Source organism: Microchirus variegatus (genome assembly GCF_963457635.1).
Source record: "Microchirus variegatus genome assembly, chromosome: 4".
NCBI lineage: Eukaryota > Metazoa > Chordata > Actinopteri > Pleuronectiformes > Soleidae > Microchirus > Microchirus variegatus.
The window spans coordinates 9,997,659-10,024,963 of NC_139805.1; the positions used below are offsets into that span (position 1 = coordinate 9,997,659).

The 27,305-nt window shown below is 38.0% G+C and overlaps 2 protein-coding genes across 3 annotated transcripts; both read right to left on the reverse strand.

The window, feature by feature from the left end:
* Positions 1–2,253: 2,253 nt before the first annotated feature.
* Positions 2,254–17,192, reverse strand: LOC310925461 (phosphatidylinositol 3-kinase regulatory subunit gamma-like). Of its 2 annotated transcripts, none has more exons than XM_083887426.1 (12): positions 16,655–17,192; positions 14,315–14,994; positions 12,547–12,687; positions 11,872–11,974; positions 11,632–11,730; positions 9,847–10,027; positions 9,321–9,443; positions 9,091–9,233; positions 8,783–8,959; positions 8,298–8,369; positions 7,725–7,886; positions 2,254–6,929 (listed from the first exon to the last, which is right to left on the reverse strand). In XM_083887426.1, the coding sequence occupies exons 2-12, from the start codon at positions 14,583–14,585 to the stop codon at positions 6,740–6,742; spliced, it is 1,662 nt and encodes a 553-aa protein (XP_083743552.1). In that variant the 5' UTR covers positions 14,586–14,994; positions 16,655–17,192; the 3' UTR covers positions 2,254–6,739. The 2 variants fall into 2 exon arrangements, with proteins under 2 accessions (XP_083743552.1, XP_083743551.1); XM_083887425.1 differs by having other exon boundaries at positions 9,321–9,446.
* Positions 17,193–22,033: 4,841 nt separating this feature from the next.
* Positions 22,034–23,285, reverse strand: LOC310926574 (GTP cyclohydrolase 1 2-like; the record flags this gene model as incomplete). Its single annotated transcript, XM_083888738.1, has 6 exons — positions 22,034–22,163; positions 22,354–22,438; positions 22,527–22,558; positions 22,647–22,702; positions 22,802–22,911; positions 23,015–23,285. The coding sequence occupies 6 exons, from the start codon at positions 23,283–23,285 to the stop codon at positions 22,034–22,036; spliced, it is 684 nt and encodes a 227-aa protein (XP_083744864.1).
* Positions 23,286–27,305: the final 4,020 nt, after the last annotated feature.

Genomic DNA, 27,305 nt, shown 5'->3' on the forward strand with positions numbered 1-27,305 from the left:
GATCCCAGAACCTCTGCTGTCAATGCAGAGGAATAAAAACACAGGCAGCAGCACTGACCACTTCATGTCTGTCTGAAAGAGGAGCTCAAACAACACTGAGCAGCAGCAGCAGCAGCAAAGACAAAGAGGACTGAAGTTTATCCTCTGCCTCATCACCCAGATAATTAACTTCAGCTTTGAATGAATGCTGCTGCCTTCAGGGATCCTCGGACAAATTCTGCATCTGGCCCTGGCCATCCACACACACACACACCGGTGTGAACGCATGATGGGTATGATGGATAAAGCACTGTCCGCGGTGCTGAAACAATGCCTGATCAATACACCGTTGGCTACGTCGCATTTACAAATCAGACAAGCACTTACGATCACACTTCAGCTATAAGTATTTATTTAGAAACACTTTTGGATTTTTTGAAAAACATCAGCAGCATCAAGAGGGTAACTTTTCACGCGAGTAATAGACCGACAATTGTCGCTACATCCCATCGTATTGCTGGTAGTTGAGCCGGTTAAAATGTAAACAAATAACGCAAACTTATTGTATAAGTTGACTGTCAAGGTTTAGTGTCAAATTTTGTCTAGTTTTTTTTTTGCGGGGGTGGAAATTATTCTTCACTGTACTAATGAATTTTAAGCTCAAAAACATGGCTGTACTGTCCAATATTGACCATCAAAGCAGCGCTAATAAAAATGATGGGCAAAAAAAAAGGGAAAAACTCTCCGCTGTCACGGATGTATCTCCAGATGGCGGTCAGGTGGTGAAAAGCTGGTGTATCCAGTGTACTTTTTTTTCGGCCCAACCGCTCGTCGTCATTCTAACGTCTGATCGGACGCTACGTAAATTTTGATTTTTAAATTTTTGCCACAACAAGGGGCAGTTTCCCAAAGTATTCTAAAGGGTGCCCTTAGAGGAAATTATATTCAGTGTGCTATATAAAAAATGCCCATCTCTGTGATAGAAATTAATTAAACTATAATGTTTGGAGGTCCATATAAAACTGTCTTTGGCCCCAGGTCACACTTGGACATGCCTGCCATAAGCTACTGGTGGCACCTGCCCCACCTGTTTAATTTCGCCCCTGCCCTTCCAAATGTCTGTGCACGCCACTGATAAATAGATGTTTTCACTGCCTGTGTTACAGCAGCACAGTGACAGGCAGAATTTGACCTACTCCAGAGCTCTACAGAGAAATGTTAGTATAAAAACAATGAAACCACAATGCACATACTATAGAGAACATGACATTAAATAAGTTATTAGGACGCTACAAAGACGCTGTGGAGGGATTTTCGGGTCGAGTAAAACTACAGTGAGACACAGCTGTGACACCGCCCAATTAACCTGCCACAGGTGTCGGAATCAAACGCGACCACTCACTCCACGTCGGTACAGTTTGGCTTACGTTGGGATTTCATACTGTTGTCATTCCCTCTAAAGTCGTAAGTACGCAATACAAATAATCTACGTTGATAGTCTTTTTTTTCTTTCTTTTAAAAAAAATAAATAAATCCATGTTATGTGCTGTGGACATAAGCCTGGCTGTTATTAGCATTAACTTAGCTATGATGCCAACGCTGCTGCTAGGTGTTGTGCCCACAAGTTACTGTTAGTTACCTGTCAACGCTGCTTTATCTGAATCATAATAAACCATAATCTACACACACTTGTGTGTCCTTGAAAAACTGCGGTCAATTGAGTTTACATTATGCTAGGGAGTGAATCACGGTCAAGCTAGCTTTAGCTAATAGAAAAAGTATGCTCGTTTATATGAGGTCTTACGGTACCGGTGACAGATTTTTACTTTATCGGTGGAAATTCCATTTTCTGTTGTTGTTTTTTTTAAGTGGGTAAACTGTACATCTGATAAAAACACAAAATAAAAGGAAGTATTTTCATAAATTGAAATTATATTTCATAAATTGTATAATTATATATTTGATACTGTAAATGTCCTTTTATGGTAAAAGAACCATAGACCCTAGATTGAAACTTAATTTAAAAATTAATTATTAGGAGGCACGTAAAACAAAAGTAATTTGCAGGATGTTTATATAAAAGTCAGCATTTAATAATGATATTCACGTCTTCTACAGTGTCAAAAATTTGATATCTTCACACCTTAATCACACATAAATGTGAATCTGTCTTCTTTCTTGTTGTCTGACCGTGCCATAAACCTTGAGTAAGTGTTGAAATCTTCAGAGTAATAATACTCGCTCAAATGTCGTTTAAACCATCATCATCTTTATTTTAGGATCTCAAAGTGCAGAAAGTAGGTTAAGTCAGGCCTAACATCAAAAAAAGTAAACTATTGTTTTCTTATTGTTGACTTACAGTGAAAACATGGTTTGTGGATTAAACACAAATAACTGAATGTCATAATCATTACAGCAAATTAACATTTACAATAATTCTTTTCTCACAGCTATTGACAAAGTATAACTCAAGCACAAAGTCTGATCCATAAAGTCACATTAAAAACAAAAATGAAAGTCAAAGTTACACAAACATGATTTTACAGGTACATTAAGTGCAATGCAGAGACAAGTAGAGGTATTTCATTAAAAGCACAACTTAAAGTGAAACAAACCTTTCTGAATACATCAAATCACACGACCGCAAACATTTTTAAAAGTTAACTAAGGTCTTATGTAACTTGAGCTAGATTGTTTGTCAAATGCTACCACAATATCCCACCAAGTACACACTGTTTAATCGTCAGATATGTACATACTGTAATTTCTGGAGAGACGGAAGGTCAAAATACATCCTTCACCACAGAGAAACTGACCTAAACACATTTATCCATTCTATCCATCTCCTCAATCCAACTTAATTGTCTTAATTAAAACACCAAGTTGGACAGTCTTTCTTTAAATCACTTGATGATGACTTGATCTACCAAAACAAAGGCTTCCATCATGCCATAAACCCATGGCATCCAGCATATTCTTTTTAACTCCTTGGTAGGAAAGTTTTAGTTGACTCAGTGAAAAAAAAAAATGCACATCACATTTTTTCATGTAGTCACACGCACAGTGATTGAGAGACTTATGAAAAGTTACTTTATGCAGAGAGCTACCTGACATTATGTGTTTGCAACTTTGAAAACAAAACAAATGCCCTATGAAAATGACACGTACTTGATGACATAAGACACCAATAACTGTGCCATGAAATTTTGAATGTGATTCTAAAGTGTTTTTGGCATTTTCTTTGTTCAGTTTTGTTTCCACAGTGATGAAACACAAAAGTGATCTCATTTTGACAGTAACAGGAAAAGACCAGATTATACACAAACAATTAAAAGATGTCCTGAACGTACAGGAAGGACTGTTAAGAGGTCAGTTCATTGAAGATACCACACAGGAACAACAAAACATATGAGTGCTTTAATCAGTGCTACAACATACTGTATTCATTATCATCATGTCTATATGTAGCACCATCACATGTCCACCTGTTTCAGTCAAAGGTTGGATGGACATGAAGACTGTCGTATCTCAAGCTCATATGAGATACATGTATGTGCAAATGCTATGCTTTCACTCTAAACTTCACTGTTCCTACTACAGAACTAACTCAGTAATGTCTCATTTAAAAAAGAGAGAAAGAAATCCACAGTACTAAATAAATATACTTCTCCATGTCATGATGCACTTACGAAAACACTCACTTACGAAAATACTCATTGTGCAAAGTTAAATAAAGACAGCTTGAATGATGAGACAAACATTTTTTTTGGAAAGAGCAACAGTATGGGGATGGTAATCATGTAAAGGTTCTCTGTTGCTAAATTGACAGCATGCTCAGTCGACTTTTTAATCGTAATTAAGTTGTCATTTCTTTTACTATTTGTCCGTTTACATAGAGTGTTACAAAACTTTGTGAACTGCTCCAAAGTTTGACATTTCGCCACTGTGCAACACTATATCACATATTTATGTAGATTCAAGCACTGCAGACTAGCTTTTCCATTTGATTTGGAACAGAAGACGTATTGAGAAGAGTTACTAGAAGTCATGCAGTAGTGACTAACTCTTGATCTCAGTGTGGAGCATTTACAGGAACAAACATTGAGACAAGGAAAATAAAAATGTTAATAAAACAAGAAAAACAAAGGCATTATAGAAAGGGGGTAACAAAACATTTGTTTTAGCTGGTGGTGAAATTGGTACCAGAACCACCATCAAATCATTATCCAACCACAATGTCCCTATTAAAGACACTAGTAATACAACTTGTTACACAATGATGGCATGCAGAATCAAACGTACTCTACACCTTTTCACTGCCGCAAAGTATAAGAATAGGACAATTTCCCTCAAGGGCAATTAACAAAATGGATAACGTGTAAGTGTCCATACGCTACAAGCATTAAGTGATTAGTGCATTAAGTGACTATTGAACAGAACTAATACACAATAGAATATTTTGATCAAGCCAACAACAAAACGTAAAATGAACTTATTTGGTTGTCTCTGATGGGACACATAAAGTGACAATGTTATTTCAGGTTAATGATTTTTAACAATTCACTGTAACCCATAAGCACCACATTCCCTCACTCATGCCCTCTTGAAAAGAGTGATGTCCATTATATTCTATGATCACCATGTATACTTGACACGTATCAAGAAATAAATGTTCTGCAGTTATGAAAGAAGATAAGTGTATGTTTGACTGCTGTCAACATTTTATCAAACAAGAAAATAATGTAATAATAACAATGTCATCATTATTCTTTTTCTGCCATAGATGGACATCACACCTGCTGCAGAATAGAAGCAAAGTGACAGGTGAGTGCAATTGTTTTCATAATTATTTCATTGTATTACATTTTCCACTGCTCCATAGCAGAAAGTCATTTTTGCACCATTATGAAAATGTTTTCAAAGTTTGAATTTCTGGCATTTTGGGCTCTCGACACACGATGTAAATCCAAAGTGGCATTGTTGCCAGGAATAAGGTCTAAATAAGCCTAAAGGGGATTTGAAGTGACACCTCAGTGAACACACACTATTGTGGCGTTAAATCTGTCTCGACACTTTCTCTGCCTGGTTTATCATAACTGCTGTCTACAATAACTATCACTGGAATAGAAGCGCTTCAAGGCACTTTGTGCAGAACTGCAAATGTGCAAGAATATTATCACTTAACATCTGTTAACATAGTTAGAACTGCTTGTACACAACTCACTTATTTGGAAGTGAAACCCCTTCAAATAACTGAGGTGTTGATGAGTGAGCTTTAAGCAACATACATTGCCTTGATTGTCACATGTTTTCCAATTAAAAAAAATATAAAAAAATTTCATTTTCAAAGTGAGAGAAAGAAAAAAAACCAGGAGATTTTATTCTAGGTTAGTGCCAACAAGAATCTAACTAGTATACAGTATTTATAATGACAGAAAACTAGTGATCAAAATGTTAAATCACGGCTGGTGAATTCTCAAAAATCTACACTTCTGAGCTCTCCATCTGTCTCTGTAGGCTGGTTGTCTTTGTTTAAAATAAAGTACTGCATGTCTTCAGTTTCTACGTCACTCATCGTGCACTTGTGCTACTACTACACTGAATATTTGGACGAGTGTAATATTATGTTACTAATATTATGGAGAGTTAATGTGGCTTGTTGGAAAACGAGGTTTGAGGTGCATTACAGAACAGACTGGCTAGCTAACAGAGACACAAAGTTATACAGTATGAAGTGCACGTTTTAGCTGATATTTATGGTTTTTGTGCTTCTCTTTGAGGAAAAACAAATTCAATATTATAAAAATATAAGGAATTCTTAGATTATAGGTCATGCATGTTTTGAATCTGTGTATTAATTTAGAATAGTAATTTAATGTTGGATGCTAGGATCTTGTCTTTCCATCATTTTGCGTTTATAAACCACTATTTTATTTTAATCGGCACAGTTTAGTTTAAGTGTTTATTCTGTAAATTAGTCAGCCTCGCTTTGTTTGACAAACTTTAAATATGATTTTTATCAGTTGGAACACAGTGGCATGAAAGTAGTGAACCATTTTAGAATTATCTTAACATTTGTATCACTTTCTCATGTTTTGACAATGAAAATAAAAGAAGAACAACAATACCTGAAGTCAGGATTTGGTAAACCTGGAGTCAATTCAGTGAAAGATTAGAGGTGTGGGTTACAGCGACATTAACAATTAGATAATAAGTTAATAACTTTTCTGTTAAGTTTCTGCTGACGTGAATTGTTGAAAGCAGTATTTGTAACAGTTAAATTATTAAAACAGTTACTAAATGCAAAATTCCTTCATTTTTCCCATTAGCTTAAGCAAATTGTGTTTATCTACACTTGTGACTTGTCTTTTATGAGCACTAAATATAGAAAAGTCATAATATTTCACATACTTTTTTAATATATATATATATATTTATATATAATTCTCTGTATCTTAATCTACATCCCTGTTCACTGAATTAGGTGACAGACTGGTACCAGGATCTAACTATGAAACTATTGTATTGAACTAACAAAGCTGACAATGACAGACATAATCAACCTAATAATACTGTGTATTTGCTGTGATGTCATACCAGTGCAGGGTTATAACATATCCTGATCTTGGCACTGAAACTTAAAATATGATACTAACTGGTACTGTAGTCTTGGAGTCTGGTAGCAGTATTCGATAAGGTGCATTCTCACCGCACAGTGGAGCTTTGGGAAAGCTCCATCAGAGCGACGTGCTGGTGTTTCTCAGCTGGACTGCTGGCTGAGAGCAGGCCAGGCCAAGGTTACATTCAGCTGCTGGTTGTGTTGGACCAGGGATGTGTGTCGGTAGTGGAGAACCAGCTCTGTCAGTGATGAGTAGGAGTTGTAGGGTTCAGCGAAGCCATACCCCGTGGACGTCCTGTGGATCACACAGTGCTTCACATCCCCGTCCGCTCTGCATGAGAAGAGACCCATCACTTCCTGTTTCACATTTAACCAGCTCTATCTCTTTCTTTTTTTTTTGCTTTGTGTTTTTGATGGGCAATACCAGAAAGCCGACAGCTGCCCTTCGCCTTCTATTCATTTTTTTTAGATGACATAAATAGTTGACTACTTATTCCTTATTACTTATTGAATTATTCCAGCAGAGGGCGCACATTCACCAAAGCTGCATCTTGCTCACGTGTTTCCCCACACCACCAGTTTGTTAATGACTTTAAAAGGGGATTTTTGTTTATTCAGAGAGACAATTATAGCCTACACTGTAGCCTGCTCTGTCTCCACATACTGTGACTAAACTAAACTTTCACAATATAAGATTCTCTACAACCTAACGTGACGTGAGTGGCTTTTTCAAGCAACAGCCTTGTTGTTTTATTAGTCTGACATAACTTATGTGCAGCTAAAATTTTAAACATTATATAATAATGTTTAAAATTTTGACTAATAATAATTGACTGTGAACCAACTTTTGTCTGTTCTTCTTCTGTACTTCATGTTCTTATCTTTAGGAATTTAAAATAAAGTGACATAGCTTTTCTTTGTGTTTTTGCATCGAGCGAGGTAATACATCAGAACATTTTGAATTGAATTAGGATAGGGATCAGGGTCCAAAAAACCTGATCCCTATGTTTCCCTGTGTCTCTGCTCGACCCATGCGCAGACATGTGTCCAAAACCAAGACATTCAAAAGGATCTTAAATATAATATGACCTCAATACCTAAAATATACAAATGTAAAAGTACTCACACAACAGAGCAGGCAAAGGAGCCTCTCTGAGTCTGGCTGTCTCTGATGAGGAAAGTCCCATCCCTTCTGCCTTTCAGCAGCTCCTCTGCCTCCTTTCGTCTCATACCACCAACATACCAGGTCCTTTCCCCCTCATGTGTATCATCTTCCAGGGTGTACAGGCTGAAAGGCAACGTGAGGGTTAGACAGTTAGATTAGTTCTAAAAAAAATATACATTTTAGAAATGCACTGATTCTAAAAACAATATTCATGCAGCTCACAGCTATCAATCACGGCTGATGGGTGAATGCCATGGCCTGTAGTATTGCTAGAGTTGCACTGTAGTTAAGCGCCACTTTTAATGGTAGATCATGAAAAACAATGCCATATGATAATGCCATTTATTATTGACATTTGGCTGCCATTCTTCACACTTGATACATATGACATGGGATTTGAACACAGACATGGGCAAACGCAGTAGAAACATATATTTGTCTTTCATAAGGTGCATGAAATGCATGCATATTCTGCACCTTTCTGGGGTTGTGTGACGGTGAGTTCAGTTGGCCTGCTTAAATGATCATACTCACTCTTCGTCTTCAGTCCTGACCCCCAACCACTCATTAATCTGGCTCTGCCTCGTGCCATGTTGAGTGAGCCAACTGAAACATGGACAAAACATTTAGTACTCATTAGTTGAATATGAGTTTCATTCATTCTGAATTACCATAGTATGATGGATGGTTTTACTACCAAAAAAGGTAGTCTAAACAAAAAGCAGTATTAACTAATGTACCATATAGTGGTTTGAATCTGCAGCAGTGAGATTGCAGTAAAACTGTAACCCATTGGCACAGGTTTTACATAAGTTTACATTTATTTTTTAGAAGCGAATACATTTAGCTTGAAAAAATGTAGTCATCCCATTATACTCACAAATATCCTTGCATTGAGATAAAGTGGGTCATGGTTAATAACTGAGCTTTGTATCTGATTTATATCATGTCTGATCAGCTGATAATTACAAGAAACCTTAACTTTTAACTAATAAAACACAATAAACCTATTAACTTACAGCAGGTACTGATCTCTGATCTTTCGGAGCTGTAACAGATCGGGCTTCAGACTGTTAATTTTTCTGTCAACCTCCATGTGAGCCAGAGAATTCTTTCTTAGTTCCTCCTCAAGCTTCTTCTTGCTGTTGTGGATTTCCTCCACTTTCAGCTGCAGCTCATCAGAATTGCTTTGAATCCTGGGAGTAAGAGACAAAATAATGTTTGTAGAGATTCAGAACCTCTTAATTCTGCTTAATGGACATAGTGTTTTTCCCCCACTCTTCTGAATGTGTTATCACATAAAAAAGAGTTGGTATTTGAAACATACTTGTCAGTTTCTCTACTGCTGTGTAATGTCAGGAACATGTTGATATATTCCTTGCTGTAGCGTTCTTGAGGTTCACACTCTTCCTCAAAGATCCGAATGATTTCACTGAAAGCCTCGATGGCTGTGCGCTTGCTCTGCAGGTCCTGGGAAGATGAAGGAACAAATGTTTACTTTTCTATTTAAGTTTGCAGACATTTGCAAACGACACCAAAGGATCACTGTTGTTATACCTGGGATGCTTGGTTAAACTCCTCAAACAAATGGTCATACTCTTTGCTTTTCTCTTTGAATCGATCCTGAAATATCCTCAGCTGTTCTCCAACTGCTTCAATGTCAACTTCCATTCCAACCTGCTGCTGTACAGAGAAGAATTTAAGGAGATTCAAGACCAAATTCAACAACATATGTGTCTGAGCTATACATGATATACATGATATAGCCAAAACCATAGTGATGATGGCCAGTTGCTAGTATCAGCAAAAGTCTTAACATTAAGAGTCTGGAACCATTCAAGTTAATTTCTTTCTTTGGCACAAATGTTAGGAGTTAAACATGAATTGACAGGATTTAATGGCTCACTGCATGACCTCACGTGTTTTGGCCATAAATTAACTTGAATTAACTCAAATTAAATTTTGAACATATGATTGAATTGAACTGCTGCAAGAGCGCAATCCAGTCGTAGACATACAAAAAAAGTCCTTACGATGAAGATTAGACAACACGCATTGTTAGATAGAGGTCTCATGAACCCACCTGTTGGTATCTGCACATGGGGTAGAGTAGTCGTGTGTCCAGCTTGGAGTTGTACTGGGCTAGTGATTTGTTCTGGAAATACTGGATCAGGTGCACCACTGAGGGGAAGAGCAGTGGCTCCGAGAAGCCATATTTCCCCGCATGATGGAATATCTTTATCAGTCTGTTTGAACCATCTTTTCTGTAAAATATATTTAAAAAAAATGACTTACTGAAAGCATATAGACCAGTACTAAAGAACACTGTTATTGTTCTCCTACCTAAAATACAACACCTGCTTTTGTTTGAAACAAATCAGAAAGCAGGGCTAAGATTTCTATAAACATGGCAGACTAGTACAATACACATTTCTGGTAAAGCTAAAGTCTGGGAAAGCTAACAATACAAAATAATACTCTGGAGAAATTGTAACCAATACGTCCCCCTTCTGACTGCCTTCCCGTCAAAGCCTCACCCTGATCACACAGTGGCTGACAGCTGCTGGAAGCTGAGTTTAGGTGCGTTCACATTGACTACATTATGTCTGATTCACATGTAAGACCACACTAAACAATGCCGAAATGTTAAATATGAAAAATGTAATTGAATTTCAACAAATAAGTTTTTCATAAACAAATTACAGACTCGAGGGAGAGCATTTATTCACAGATTAACAGCCTAATCTAATGAGCAGACGGCCTCTTTGTGGAGTGTTAGCTCCTGAGATGAATAAAGTGCCCAAACACTTAGTGACAGCTGTCAAAAAACTATTTAACACGTATTTTAACGTTAGTAATTCACTGACAGCAGCTTTTAACGTTGTGGCAAGTAAAATTCCAAGCGGTCATCAAGTTTTACCAGTGTTTAGTTACACTTGAGTGTGGGATCCAAAAAATCTCAAGGGTTTAGAATATGATTGAGATCCCACATCTACTGCTAGACTCACAAATGTTCTGGGAGTGGGATATATTTACTCTGATGTGGGCAGGGGCAGTCAGTCAAGCATGTCGAATTAAATTACATATATCAAATGAATATGCATCCCTTACAAGGTTTAACTGGTGGTGTGAGTGCATTGTCTTCAATCTAACCACAGTTCTGCAAATAATTATATCTGGATACATTCATCCAACCAAGCCTGTTTTATGTCTCAAGCCACGTTAACACCTGGTCTACATCAGCTGTGAAGTGATGTAGTGAAGCAGCAAGTCAGCAGCTTTAGTCCTCTATTACAGTCTGTAGTGCATCTGGTCATCCACAGTTAATACAATAATAACTACATTTACTAAAACAGCAACAACATTACATTTGAAGACAAATACAAACTTAAGATCACAGTTTTGAGAGAGAGAGCCAAGTGTCATGTATAAGAAGGGCTGTGTAGACAGCATTGATTTAATTTGAAGTATCTTTTTCTTCAGACCAGGGTGAGAGAGATGACTGGAAAAAAACTTGACTGTGTAGACGGTGTTATGTTGCTTACTGCTCGAGTTCATGCCAAATTCTAATCAACAAAGCTTTATATCTGAAACCTCAGGACCTGTCTGTCCTCATTCAGCTAAAATTAGACAGATATCAGAAATGTATAATGTTTGACTTCTGAACCAGAGACACCGAATGTGGAAGAAGGAAATAACGTTTTAATCTGAAAGCACTGCATGTTTTCAATGTAGGACATTTGTACTCATAAAAATATACATGACTGATGAGGCAGAGACTTATGCATACTTTAATTCAAACTTTTGGCTAACCTTTTTTAAAATGTGACTTTCTTCAGCAAAAATAAATAACGCAAAACATATTTACCTTAGTGTGAGAGTATATTCCCCTTTAATCTGACTGGAAGCATCGCGGACCAGGAATGTGCCGTCAGGAGTGTTTCTCATCATCTCATTTACTTCCTCTCTAGATGGTAGACAAAGGACTTGTGGTTTTCAAAGGGTTCATGTAAAGGACTTGAGGTTACCTAACAGTTCATGTAGAACTCAAACAAAATGAGGTGCAAATGCTTCAAGATACATTGATGAATATGAAAACATTAAATACCTAGAGATGCTGCCCCAGTACCACTCTGCATTGGACAGCTGGTTGTCATCGGCACTGCATTCACACGCTGCCATTACTTTGGTTGTGTTACTCATGGGTTTTTCTGAGTACAAAGAAAGTCACAAAAATATTTTAGTTTTTAAAAATCCAGAATATGAGTCTGCAGTAGAGTAGAGTAGTCTGCAGAGTCCAAGAAGACTTGGAGTAGGTCTCCAAGAAGACTAGTAGGTCTCCAAGAAGACTTGGAGTAGGTCTCCAAGTCTTCTGTTTTTTTTAATTTTTGTTTTTTAATGTTAACTTATATAATGTAGGCCAATTTAAGATAACAATCTAGATCTACACTGCATAATCTGCACATAGAAGCTATTTCCCCCCTTAATTGTTTTAAAGTCTAAAATACATCTATCATAATCAACATCCTATTTACATACAGGCATCATGTTTTTGCTGATCAGCTAACACCAAATGGAAGGACTGTTGACACTTCAAAGTTCATTTACTGACTACTTAATTGTAAAAATTACAAAACTACAAAAAAGAGAGTAAATTAATTTAAAAAAACGCAGGGTACTAAATTAAGGTGCACTATGTGCTGACAGTCATGACATAGTTGTGTAGTTATTCTCTTATGGAGTAAGATTGGTTAAATAAGTCTCAAAATATGTTGAAGAGTACCTCCTTCCATCACTGCGTTGTTTCTTAGTGCAGGATAAACATCATCGTGATCAGCAAGGGAAGAAAGATCCTGCAGAATCGCTGTCTGTGTGTGAGGCTGAACCTCCCTGTCGACTTGGTCCACCTCAGACTCCAATGACTCTGAAACACCCACCATACAACGTCCCAGTTTTACCCCTGATGTCAGTTCAGGCCAGTGTGTATGTGGTTATGTGCACTTTGTGGCTGTTCAGCACACACAGCTGGCCCACTGACAAGGCCTCGAGAGGGACATACTGTTGTGTTGCTCAGTCTTGCACCATGTGGGAGACTCTGTCCAGACTAGTCTGCTGACAGGTGACACTGTCTGACTGCCTAAAATACCAGAATTGGCACTCCTCAACACTCAAGCACATTCAGCCAGACTCAGTGCTGCTCAGTGCCCGACCTCGCCTCGCCTTGCCTCGCCTCGCTTAACAAACAACAGCTGTCTGCAGAGAGATGCCATGTCAGCCCCGAAGGAGTGGAGCTGGAGTGTTTCTCCAGTGATTCTCTTTATTTGTATTGTCCACGTGAGTGTTTGAATGTGGCATTAGGGAAGCTGGGAAAGGTGAGGACCTGCCTGTCGAGCATTTCCAAGAGCATGGCATTTTTTTGGTCAATTGTTTGTGTTTACCAGTATGTATCTATCCACACAAGCGAACATGTGAGGTATGCGGGTACATGATCTAAATCGTCTCTTCAACACTAGCGTTTCCGATGGCATGCCTGCATTAACTTGCTGCTGCAGACAGAGTTATGTTAGAGGAATCATTTGTGTAACGTTGTAAAATTTAGAAGGGGCAGAAACTCAAAAACTGGCAAATCTTGCCTGGTATAAAAATCTTTGCTGCATCATGAAAAACTGTCTCATTTTAAAGGTCCAGTGTGTCGCATTTAGGAGGGTTTATTTTCCTAAACCTGGGATGTCCAAAGTCCGACCCGTGGGCCAATCATGGTCCTCTGTCGGATTTTGTACGAGCCCACAGCTTCATTTTATAATGAATTATATATTTATTTATTTCAAACAGTAAATCGGCCCAAATTACATGTCATCCTCATTAGCTCATCTGGTAAGGAGGTGCACTTTCAAATCATCGTCCTGTGTTTGAAACTCAGCCGTGACAGACTGATGCATCCATCAATCCATCCATCACTCAGGATGTGATAGAAAGGCAGCATTTTCTCACTCCTGCATGGCTTAGATTTGGTTACATTGACATTTAAAAATGATAAGTGTATATGATAATATGATAATAAAATAATATGATAATAAAATAATTATAAAACAGTGTAATTGTATGTAAATGTTAGTATTAAAAGAACGTCTGAATGGACCATTGGCCTGAAATCTTCTCAACAAATCTGGCCCGGGCCTAAACTGAATGTACTTCGTTTGGTTTTCTTAGCCAAGTAAATATGCACTTTAGGCAAGGGTCTTGCTTTACAGAGGCCACTGTAAGAAGTGGATGCTTATGACACAAATACATGAATAACATCCTTTCTGGTATGTGAGGGCCACCGTAGTTTCCTCGGGCACTTTGAGTAAGAGATGCAAGAGCAGAAAAGCCTTCGCTTAGTTGCAATCTGCAGTCTTAGTTTTTACACACTGGACCTTTAAGTGCAACTCCATCTAGATGTAACTACCTGAAACTAAATAAAGGGAAAGTGAATCATTTAAAGACGACAGAAACATTCACACAGTCAGGATTATCTGTACTGCTGCTGAATAAAGCACCTTTAATCTTACCTCGATCTGGTTGTGAAAGCTCAGGCCTCATAGCCATAGATATGTCGGTCTTCTGCAGTGATTGGTTAACAGGTGATGACATCATCACAGGGAATACAGATGGGGCCTCAGGATTATCTCCCTTCTTAATGGTGCTTTTCTTGATGACCACAGCCTTGTCACTTTGGATGGATGCTCGTGATGGCATTGCAGTAACAGCTGGATGGAGCTTGTCGTCCTCTGTGTGGTCTTTGCTGTCTACACGAGAGAGCTGGAAAGACTCCTCTGCCATTTTCACAACACAGACCTGGTTTTATTGAGGGGGTGAAATGGCAAGTTGCTAGATCCCACAGCACTGTTTATCACATTCTATCAACTTAAAGTTACATTCATGGTGGAGGATTGAGTGACTGTGCAAAGTTCATGGACGTCCAGTGTTGTAGTGATGGAGCATGTTTCCCAGATTTAGTGATGACATTGCAAGCAGATCACCTATTCTTCCTTTACTTGTATATGAGGAGTTTTCGGTATTTGAGCTCTGCTCTGATGGGTGGTCATTTGCTTAAATGGATCCACACCTGGAAGTCAACTACAGTGGCTGGTTGTCTTGTTATTGTGCTGCAAACCCACTGGAGAGTGACAGACTCAAACGTGACTCTTTCCTCGTCAAGGTCTTGTGCATCACCTCCGTGTCTGCGTACCTGAAACAGAAAAGGTGTAGAGTTTGAATGTTTGATAGTTTATTATTGAATATTTATTACACACTCCACAAGTTACGCCAAATACAATAATTGTGTAATACACAATGTAAAGTATTTTCTGTTTTCTCTCCTCCTGATAATTTTTAACCCATGTTGCTCACCATTTCATGATTATTCCGTGTGACGTCTTTAGGATATTTTCTGGCATAAACGCTGACCTTGTCAGGACCAGTAGTCCCTTATCTGTGAGGAACTGGTTAAGTGTAGTATGGATTTAGGGAAGCGTTGTATGTGTTTAGGGATAATACTTTGTTTAGTCCACATGAATTGAATCTATGTCTGCTTTTATTTGCTACAGACTGAAATAAATGTGTTGTAATGAACTGCACCACAAAATCACAAAACTGAAGACTGCAGCTGATAAATTCTCATATAATCTACACATCTTTTTATAAAATGACAGAATCTCATCCTAGCATGCAATATAATAATCATAAATGCACAGGGTTTTTTTTATCACTCTTCCTTAAATGTTTTCATTATAAAAATTAAAACACTTGATAATTACATTAAAAAAAACAATAATGAGTCCATCATATTTTTGTTAATCTGATGAATATTTGACACAGCTTAATCAAATGGCTTAATTAAAGTCAGAAATGGCCATGTTAACTTCTTAGTAAATATTAAACACGAAAGAGGTTAATCTGGTTATGTAACATCTGCTATTCTTTAGCACAACCGACACAATATGCTCAACAGAAAAAAAAATATAGCAGATTATTTTTTATTATGTTGAAAATCTTGTTTCGGGGATTTTGCTTTTTGCAAATGGGTAATTTTTTACTTAACTGTATATATGAAAGTAATATTTTTATAAATATATATATTTATTTATAAAAATATTACTGCTGTAATTGTTAAAATCACAGTAATGATGGTCAAATAAAATGAAGTATACTTGTGTTAAAATGATTGGACAAATTAAGCAGGATATGGTCATAAATAAATTCGCAGAGCGATGCAGATATCAAAACATCAGAAATGGCGTCGCCATCAAAATGTTTCCGATGTTATGCAGCCATTTAGTTATAATTGCAGCTTGATGTTCACAGTACATACAGTCCTGTTCCCGTTGAGACGATGTGGGACAGTGAACATGATCTCACGCAAAGTCTGATTATTACGTTTCAACATTTCAGTATCTGTGTCCTTGCAAAATAACAAAAACCTCAATCATTAAATTTTTCATAATGATAGTCATTGAAAAAAAAGTCAGTGGAACATGTTGTTCCGTAGGTTTGTTTACTGACAACCTGATCAAAACAAAGTAAACTGTTTATTTGATCCACGAAGAAGTTGGAGACATCTTTATTTCCCTAATGTTGCCGTTAATGCTGAGGGTGTTTATTTTGCTGATGATGACTGTCCTGAACGTGTGTTTGTTAAATAATGAAGTTTCTTTTTAATCAGTGTATATCACAAAAAAATTAACAGTTGACCTACGCCATATTTGCGCCAGCGTCAAGCGCATCATCCTCCAACGCTTGGGATGACAGAGATATGACGACTGAACATGCAGAGAACTGTCATAGATAAAATCCAAACAGCCTGAAAAATGACATATAAGGAATCCCAGTACAAGACTATAGGCACCTACCTGGGCCAAAACCGAATCGGCTGGGCGATGGGGGAAGCCAACAGTTCATTGACGTCCATAAAGCGGCGAAGAGATGTGGCTGGACACACACGTGGCTCACATCAAACCAACCACTGGCCTCGGTCCTCACGCCATCCCATGTCCCCTCCCTCCTTCCCCACTCCTCCTATTCCGTGCCGCCTCTTGTGTCCTCCATCTTTTAAAGGTCCTGTAAACTTGGTTTATCCCCTGAGTGGCACTTTTTCCCACGATGCCATTCCTCTCCGTATTTCCCTCCTTCACCAGTACATCTCATGTCGTCACAGAAATCGAGCATTTTCCAAGACATTTGGTCCACTCTGTTTTTACTTTTACTTGCTCTCTTTCAAATGGATATGATTCCTCTGCTCTGTCAGGTGCTTTGTAAAAACCTGTCAAGATGAAAAAAACTATGAATCCTTGTGTAAGATTTAGAGCTTCTACAGGTAAAAGGAAAAGCAAAAGTCAAAGCACTATTCCTCTTTTTGTCGCTGTTTCACAGCAGCACAGTGTGGATGCTCACTGGTGGGACAGAAGCATGAGAATGAGTCTGTGGGAAAAAAAAAAGTCCAATATAAATAAATAATGGAAGGATGCCACTGTTGCTATACAGAGCGAGGGGCTTAGTGGTCTCCTGAAATCCTATTGGCCGGCTGGTTGCCATGTGCTCAGGAGTCAGCAGAGATGCTACTAACAAATCAAAGAAATGTTCTAATATTAGACTGTATGTATCCAGGCAGCAGGAGCCTCTGACCTCTCAACTCTGCCAGTGTTGTGTTCCACTTCACAGATCAGCATAATGAAAGAAGTGGTGTGGAATTAAAGGTTATAAAAATGTAGACAAAACAGGAGACACAGCCCCCCCTCCAGCCATTGCAGTTATAACCAGGCAGACCAGGAGAAGGCAGTCATTTCCTGTTTGGATTCCTGGTATTTGTGTGTCACAGAAACCTAATGTGATTTTTACTAACATTTTATTTGTAGTTTATCAAATGTTCCCGTGAAATATGACGACTAAAGCCAGTTTCTATAAATGTGAAAAAAGCCATTTTATTTATTGTATCCTAATATCTCTGCTGATGTATGGTGTTTTATCACAGAAACTGATTTTCTAAAATCTCTCATAATTGTATCCTCTTCACTGTCTGCATTACTAATTGTTAAAAAGCACTGATTCACCTGAACTACAGTTTCAGTGACTGTGTCTGTCTGCACTGTATCATGCAAGTTATATTTGTCAGATTAAATAAACTAGGAAGGATTAAGAAGTGTACGTGCCCACTGTATAATGGTTTGAAAATAATATTACTCATGTATTGGGCTGCTACTGTTTGGATATAGGTATTTTCATTAAATAATATTGAATAATTAAACAGGAAAATAGGATATTATATTTATGGGAAACTCCTTTCTGGCTTTCAGGTCGTCATGAAATATTCCAAGCATCTTGGAAACGTCATCTTCATCTTCTGCACGCCCTTCATCACCATGAAACGCACAGAAAATAAGGTGAAGAGTTTACATTTTATGTACCACATTCTGGTTGGCCAGTGTAACCGTCATTATAAAAGTAGCCATGATAAACACATTTATCCAATATGGAGTAAGATGATAAAAAAGACACTGTCAGTAATTAAGTATAACACTGATAAAGGAGGTAAACAGCCTCAACCACCACTGCAACACAGCAGCCTCAGAGGTAAACAGATTGTTTGGTCAGATAAACTGTGGAGAAAATAACACAATATTGCAGATATATGAACAAAATACAAAGATACATTAAAAAAAATACAAATAAAATGTCACAGCTACAACAATTACTTGATTCACCAAATTGCTGATAGAAAGAATTTCAGTCAATTTTGTACACTGGTTTTGCACAGATGTTTCCTTGTTTTGTTTCTTTGAAAACACACTCACCTGCTTCCAAGAAAACCAATGACATGCAGATTGAGATATAGTTGCACTAATTATGCCCGATCACATTTTCTTAGAACTATAAATTCCTGTTGTGATAACTTTACAGATACACTTGTAACTTGCAACTGATTTTGCTTCATTCTCCGTTATTATTATTATTATTATTATTATCAGTGTGATAATTACAATCTGACTGGACTCTGGGCTATGTCCTCTGCCTTTATCTGGCTGGTTCCTTGTTTAGTTCCACCTCTGTCTCATCTCCATCTGTTCCTCAGCCATGTCACATGACAGGGAGTATGATAACACTGTTGCAGTGACCTTTTTTTTTTTGCCAATCAAAAAAAAATAGCCACACATGGTTACTGCTTGCTACATTCAACACTTGCAAAATATAATTCTCCAAAGTTAATTCTTTTTTAAAATATTTATTGTCTAATTCAATTCTGTGAACTTTAACATACAACATACAAACTAATAACAAGCTACTGTATTTCAAGGTAAAAGTCAGCTGCTAGATTTCCCCTGGATTGACTTTTGACTTGTGGTCATACGTCAAGCTTTTTACTCGACACAATGCTGTCCTTCATCCTGCTGACTGTCTTGTGCTTCAGAAGAATGTTCTTAGCTATTCACATCTGTCAGGACTTTATTTTAGAAATCAAGGGACCTACATTTTTTTTTACAGCAGTTACATTTTCAAGAATATAATTTAGGTTCATCCTGGCAACAGCTCATTTTGGGGTAATGAAAAAACAACAAGTTTATGCATACTGTACCAGATAACACACAGTTTCTCACTCTTCCCCACCGTGGACTAATGGAGGATTATCTTTTCTTATCTTATATACTTTCTTGCATGGTGTGAAACAAGTGTGACTGTCTCCTGACACACTCATGAGGGCTGCAGAGAAAGAGCAATAAGGGCGCCCCACATGATTTTATGACATTTTCAGCTCAGCTACTTGCTGTAGATACTAGGATTGTCACAAAGTTGGTTATGAAATTTGAACCTCAAGTCAGTCTTTAATTACCATATGGTCCAGCAGAGGGCACTCTGGGTGCAGCCTGGCCTCAGATCCATTTGGAATGAGCTCTTGGATTATCAGCTCCTTCATTAGCAGCAGCTAGTAGTGATGTTAATAGTTAACTGTTAGCCTGTTCATTTCTGTTGAGACTGACAAATTACTGACAATTTCTCTTTACTTTGGTTTGTTTTTAATTTCTTCAGACCTCACATGCTGAGTAATTAAGATGATAGACAGGGGGCGCTACTCTACCTGAGCAACAACCAAGTGTGTGATTGTGTGTGAGGATCATTTGTGTTTTAGCATTTAGTTACTGCCAATATTTTTGTTGATCATCATAGTCATAACACAAATATCACATAACTAATGTGCCGCTATTATTGTCAACAATTAACAGCTGTTAACAATGTCGTATCAGACCATGGTTCTCAAACTATGGTACACTTCCTCTGAGTGGATATGAGAGATTTGGACCAGAGTGTGTTAAATAACAATGAAACGAATAACAAAAGATTAAATAATAATAACAATTAGTCACCTTTTCCCTCGCTCCATCTTAATCTAATCCCACGATATCAGTGTGTGAAGTATATGTGAGGAAGCGGAGGATAATGAGACAAATTATCTTCTTGGGAATAACTCCTGTGAAAAGTCTATTTACACCACTGTATTTGAACGGTGGTGATACTTCAAGAGGTCAATATTTCCTCAGGTAATACTTCATATAAACTCGAGTAGCAATCATTCTGACTTTGGTTCTCTGGTAGAATACAATGTTTTTGATAATATTCCCCTAATAATCTTTGCCAAACCTTATCTGACTATAGTCAATTAGGAGCAAGCATAAACTAGGCTTATACCTCTTTCATATCTTACATTTCATATCATACAGAACAGATATACACTCAACAAAAATATAAACGCACAAAGAAAAACTTAGTTATTGTTATGTGACAAAACAGAGTAACTATCCCAAAATAACAGTACAACTTTATCAATGGCCTTAATTTGCGAGCATAAGGATCAATTTCAAAACAAAAGTCCTGGAGTAATGGCAGAAAGAACACAATGGGGGTCGATGATCCAAGTTCACTTACGGTACACCGGCGACGGATAGACATCACCAGGTCGTCGATCGAGGCCTGGAATGATCGTGGAATGATGCACATTATTCAGTTGTGTTGCCACTGCTGTAACCCTCAACCCAGCACTCAGCATGACAATGGCACGCTCACTCTTGATTTGTGACATCTGTGGCATATTGACAAGTGACAAAAGTCCACATTTTGGTGTGCCCTTTTATTAACCAGACCATAAGGAGTGTCTGTGTACTGGTCACACATATTGACCACCACTCTGCCATGCTCTATGACTCTGGTGAGTTGTAAATACTCAATCTGAGATTGTAGTCAATAGGAGTGGCCAAGTGACACTGGACTACTGGGTTTGAGCAAAACAAATCATTTCATAAACAAATGCATCAAGAATTTGAGCAAATGACATAACATAATATTTTTATTCACCATTTCAAGTTTGTGCGTTTACATTTTTGTTCGGTATGGCAAAATCAACAGTTTTATATCATAGCTCGAGAGTTGTTGTTCTGATGTTACCTCCTTCAGTAAGTCATCCTGTTTTACTTTTGTTTTAATGTTTGACATCTTTTATTTGTGTCTACTGCTGCCACAAACTTAACAGATGTGGCAGCAGTAGATGTAGCAGCAACTTCTGTGACCGTCCATCCATTTTCTACCACTTTATCCTCCACATGAAGGTTGTGGGAGGAGCTGGAGTAAACTTTGTCAAAAGTACTTCTAGTTTTTGCTCAGATGATTACTTGCACCACTTTTTTACTCATGTTTTCTCACTAAGATATGAATGAATGAGAGTTTCTGCTGGTACCTGTTGACACCTTATGTTGGTTGGTGCTGAATTGAATAACAAACTACCAAGGATCAGACAACAGACTGAAACACACCAAAGAAACAGGCACATTTCTCCAGTTCTGTATTGTGATTCAATAAATTTCAAATCATACTGTGCAAGAAGAAACAACCTTATAACCTCATAGCCACTTGCCGTAGGTGTAAGTCTTTTACAAAACTGACCAGAATACTTGCAGGAAGTTAAGAATGAGCTTTTCCTTTATTTTCACAAGAGTTATACATTTATACAGTCACACATCTTGTAGTAATTTCATTAATTAATCATTGATTTAAAAAAGACAATGAATCATTTTACATGGCAATGTAGTGGCACATTTCTTTCATGTGATATTTCAATCTACACACATGACATCAATTTTAGTTAAACAATTAACCAAGCAGTTTACTGAATACAATACTGACATAAACACTTGGTGTTAAAACACTGTACAATACCCTATGTAACAGTGTGTTGAGGTAAAAATGTTTTACTTATTCAGTGTGAGAGCAAGGAACTCCTTCCTGGCCTTGGGATCATCGTGGAATCTTCCCAGCATGACACTTGTAACAGTACTGGCGTTCATCTTCTGCACACCTCTCATCACCATGCACATGTGACTGCAAATGTGACAGAAAAGATAGTTATTTCAATGAAGTTGAAACTCATTTGAAACACATTTTCTTTCTTAATACAGATTCCATATAATACAGTTGTATACAATTACAACAGAACTTTAAGTTGATCGTTTTTTTTGTCGCTTAGATGTTATTCCTTTTTGAAGCTCCATGAGCCGAGCTGAATACTCACACAGCCTCAATCACGACTGCAACTCCAGCAGGCTCCAGAGCCTCAGAGATGGCTGAAGCAATCTGTTTGGTCAGACGCTCCTGAACTGTGGAGAGAGATTCACTTTAAATGAAACTGAAGAAAAAAAGAAATCAAAAGGTAAATAAGAAATAAAGCGTAGTCATCTGGTTTACCTTGAAGCCTCCTGCTGTAGATCTCAACAATTCTGAAAAAATACAAAAACAAAGTGAATCAAACATTTGCATGTGTTTGCATGTGTGTGCTTGTGCTATATGTATGTGTGTGTCTCTTACCTTGCAAGCTTGCTCAGACCAACCACTCTCTTGTTTGGTAAGTATGCTATGTGGGCCTGAAACGATAAAAACTAATCATTTAGCATGTGCAAATGTTTTCTAACAGGCCCAATTTTGTATTCTCATATATATTCAGTCATTAAATACAACATTACCTTGCCAAAGAAGGGCACCAGGTGATGTTCACAGAGAGAAAACAGCTCGATATCCTTGACGATCACCATCTCTTCGTGGTTTTCATTGAAGATTGCATCATTCAAAATGTCTGTGTGGGAATTAAATTTAACACTGAGCTCATCGGCACATCTTCAATATGTAGTGTTTCAGTGTTGTTAAACACAGATCAGTACAGAAGTACTTTTTCTTACCTTGAGTGGTTTCCTTGTAGCCTTTGGTGAGGAACTGCATGGCTTTGGCAGCACGCAGTGGTGTTCTTAGAAGTCCTTCCCGGTCCACGTCTTCTCCTAGCTCAGTCAGTATGGTACTGTAAGCGTTCTCCATCAGAGCCAGCTTTTTGGAATCTGCAGCCTCCTTGGATTCCTTTTCCTGTTTGCACGTACAATTATGTTTAGGCTCGATGCACATGGTCAGGTATTCGGACACGACTCCGTTCATCTCTGAGGCATGGTGATACTCCATTCTGGCTTGTAGAGCTGCTTTCAATGGAAGAAACTGTAGAGTACAATGAAACAAGCTCAGTCCTCCTCTGTTGGCTGAGGAAGGATGTCCCCTTGGTTTATAAAGCCTGATGAGGAGCCCAGAAGCTACAGATTCAAAGAAGCCTCAAGACACTCATGCAGGAGAAATCAATTGTCAAGGTGTTTTGCATCAAATGCCAGGAACAGCATTTGACTGGTCGCGTGATTTTAGTTAAACTATCTGGAACTTTCACGCTCTGACTTGGCTCAAGTGATATTTCCTGAAGTTAACAGTGGTAGTGAATGGATTTGAACTATAATTCTCATCCAAGCAGAGGCATATAACTGTCTTACCATGACAGCTTTTGGCAATTGTGATACCAGAACAATTATTAGTTTCACATTTGTTGCCGCTTGATAAAATCCATCAGTTTATTTACAATAAAAACAATTCTTGTAATACACACAACATGTAATTTATGCCACTACAAATTACATTTCCATCCGTTTTCTACCACCTTACTACAGGGTCACACTCCACTAAACTAATCTGTATGTCTTTGGACTTTGGGAGGACGCCTGATTACCCAGAAAGAACCCACGCACACGCGAGGAGAACATACAGACCACACAGAAAAGGCTCTGGCTTGAACTGGGATCCGAACTAGTGATCTTCTTGCTGTGTGGCCCACTCCTGTGTGTGACATCCTAAATGTAATTTTCTATATGGACTCTGGTGTGTGCGAGTGAGTGATTTTCAAAGCGACACAATCTTTAGTTTCCTGTCGGAGAATACTGTCTAACAGCGAGTTAACACACACATTTTTCACACTAAAAAAATCACGACACACCATCCCAAATGTTACCAAATGAAACCTCACAGAAACGTGCCTAACCTGGACCTGAAAGAAAGAACACACAGAGCTCTTCCTTGACTGCTCTCGGTCTCAGTGTCAATCAAAAACTGTTGGATCAGCATAACTCATTTCAGTGAATTGCACTTCAAGCATTAATTCATCTTTGTGGTGAGCATTTTCACTTCTAGTAGCTGCCCAACTGCATCTCTAATTTTGTTTAAATGTGAAAAATCAATTACATCAGATGGTGGCCGACCACCAGTACCACGTCCATATGTTCAACAAGAGCTGTGTGAAGGAAAGCTTAACATTCAATTTCCATACCAATTGAGTGGAATGTGATCGTTTTTCGTGGCTAGTCCGATGATCACATGACTGCTGCAGCACAGTGGTTGTAAAACACTGCTTAGGACAGTGACCACTTGAGCTGACATACATTTTATGAGGGGAATCTTTCTTGATTTGACTAAAATCAATTTTTCCCTGTGTTCTTGCCGGAAGCCACTGAGTCACTGAGGCCCAAATCGGATTTGTAAGCATATCCGTTTCCGAATCTGATCTTCCTGACTAACTGTTTAACTGACTAACACATTATATAATTGTAAGTGATCAGATCTGTTCTGCGTGTGTCCATATTGACATCGTCTAATCTAGTTTTCCACATGGATTTCTATAGTTAAAGGCCGCAGCCTTTGAAAAACATGTAGTCTAAACAAAATAAACAATATGGACAATAGAAATCTGGACCCGCTTCTGTCCCAAATGGTTGTGTGTTGCAAACGTTCTTCTGATTGCAAGGAAGCGGAGTTGTGCTGCCTTTCCTGCTGCCGTCACTGCTGCAATGGCAGTGGAGCAATCTCCTCGTCGACCCACGGTCTGTTGTCGTCTCCCATACTTTTATCCCATTTTTTTTTCTCAAACCATTGTCTTCCACTGTGTTGTCCTTTAATGCACCTCGAATCAACTTCCGTCTCTCCGTCCATATCTACATCATTGTTGCTGTCGTCGTTTGAGTCACGCTGCGAGTGACGCAGAAGACACTTTGTAATCCTATCTGAGCGTCCTGAGACTTTCAGATGGAAACAGATCTGTAAAACTCCAATCAGAATCGCATTCAAAGCCACCTCTGGATGTGGTTTGAAGGTTTGGAAAAATCAGATCTCACGTGTGTTTCTTAGCTGTCCAGACTGCCAAACAAAATCAAGCTATAGATACAATCTGGATGTGCTTGAAAATACGATTTCGAGCAAGCTAGCCAGGTACCTGGTGAAGGTGGCGCACGCATTGGAGTGACTAACAGTATAACCCTACTTCAAAAAACTTGAACTATCCCTTTAAAGTGGCATATTGTGGAAGATAAGATTTCAACCTTCACATAATGTCTCCAAAATTATTGTGAATTGATTGTGCATCAACCTAAAACAGGAATGGCACCCCTGTCAAAGCCTGAGCAGGTCTGCATCACCTGTTTTAGCACTGTGTAACTTCTGCTTTCGGGTCCATGTCACATTCAGAACTACAACATTCTACATTATGACACACGACGTCACTTTGTCTCTTGAGAATCAGCGATATTAGAGTTGTATTTATTTCCTTTAGAAGAAATCCTTTCCTAGTTGATGTATTGTTAATTTCCACATTCACCGCAATGTTCCCTCTCAGTTTTGTGGCATAAATTGGCCAAGTTGAACATGTGTACAGGTAAGATATATAAATCTTTAGGGACCCCACAATTTAATAATGAAACAATTGTTGATGCATCTTGGTGCATAGTTTGTTTGTTTTCCTTTGAAACCACAGTGCATTTAAGCTGCAGCTTTGTGACACACAATGAGGCAGAGGCTGTCTGCACGTCAGGACTCTGAGAATTAGGAGGAACCTTTTTACATGGTGTTTTCAGTCAAGGAGGCAAGCAGTGACGTCAGACTTTCCCCACTCCTCAGGTGAGCCTGCAGAACTGTGTGTCTCTGACTTTAACTTTATAGCTGTTATGACGTAAAATACAGTAATTAGATCAACTTAGTGTGCAGGATGAGAATGTGGCTTGGCGACAGGATAAAGCTCGATCGGCCATGTGTGAACTCATTTGATAGTGGTTAGAATGTTAAGGGAGTTCTTGTGTATTTAAAAGTTACAGCTTTAAAATAATGGAACTGAATATATTTATGAGGAAAGCTGTAAAAGAAACAACAGTGAGGCTCTAAAAGCAGAGTTTACAACACACTTAATTCAGTCTAGCAGGAGTGGGTTACACCCAGACATGGACTTATTTTTATTTTTATTTTATATTATCATATACACATATATATATATATATATAGTGTCTGAAACAGAGCTGGAAGAGAGACAATGAGCTGTTTCTTCCTCAGCCGATTTTATTATGCAAAATCATTCATATATTTAACAGTAACTCTGCTCCACGACATCAGTGTGACTGAGCAGTGGCAAATGAATTGTATTATCGACCTCAAGTCAATGGTGCATCTAGGAATCCAGTTTTTTCCCTCACCAATATTTATGTTAAAGCTAAGGTACACATACTGTAATACTTTTAGTGAATTTAACTTAGTGTAATTTAGTGAAGTCTTCTGTAGCTCGCAGTGAGGAAACTGTCAAAAATTATTATTTATATTATTATATATATTATCATTTGCACCGCTTTTGACTCCTGTTTTCTCACTAAGATATGAATGAATGAAAGAGTTTTTGCTGGTACCTGTTGACACCTTATGTTGATTGGTGCTGAATTGAATAACAAACTACCAAGGATCAGACAACAGACTGAAACACACCAAAGAATCAGGCACATTTCTCCAGTTCTGTATTGTGACACAATAAATTGTAAATCACACTCTGCATATTAAGAAGAAATAACCTTATAACCTCATAGCCACTTGCTGTAGGTTGAAGTCAAAACTGACCAGAATACTTGCAGGAAGCTAAGAATAAGCTTTTCCTTTATTTTCACAAGAGTTATACATTTACACTTTGAAACATTTTCTTGTAATTTCATTAATTTGACCATGAATCATACATGGCAATGTGTTTTTCTTTGTGGCACATTACTGTGATTAATGTGTGTGGATTGAATTAATGTGATAATTCAATCCACACACGACATCAATTTGACAATCAACAATTTACTTGATAAAATACAGACATAA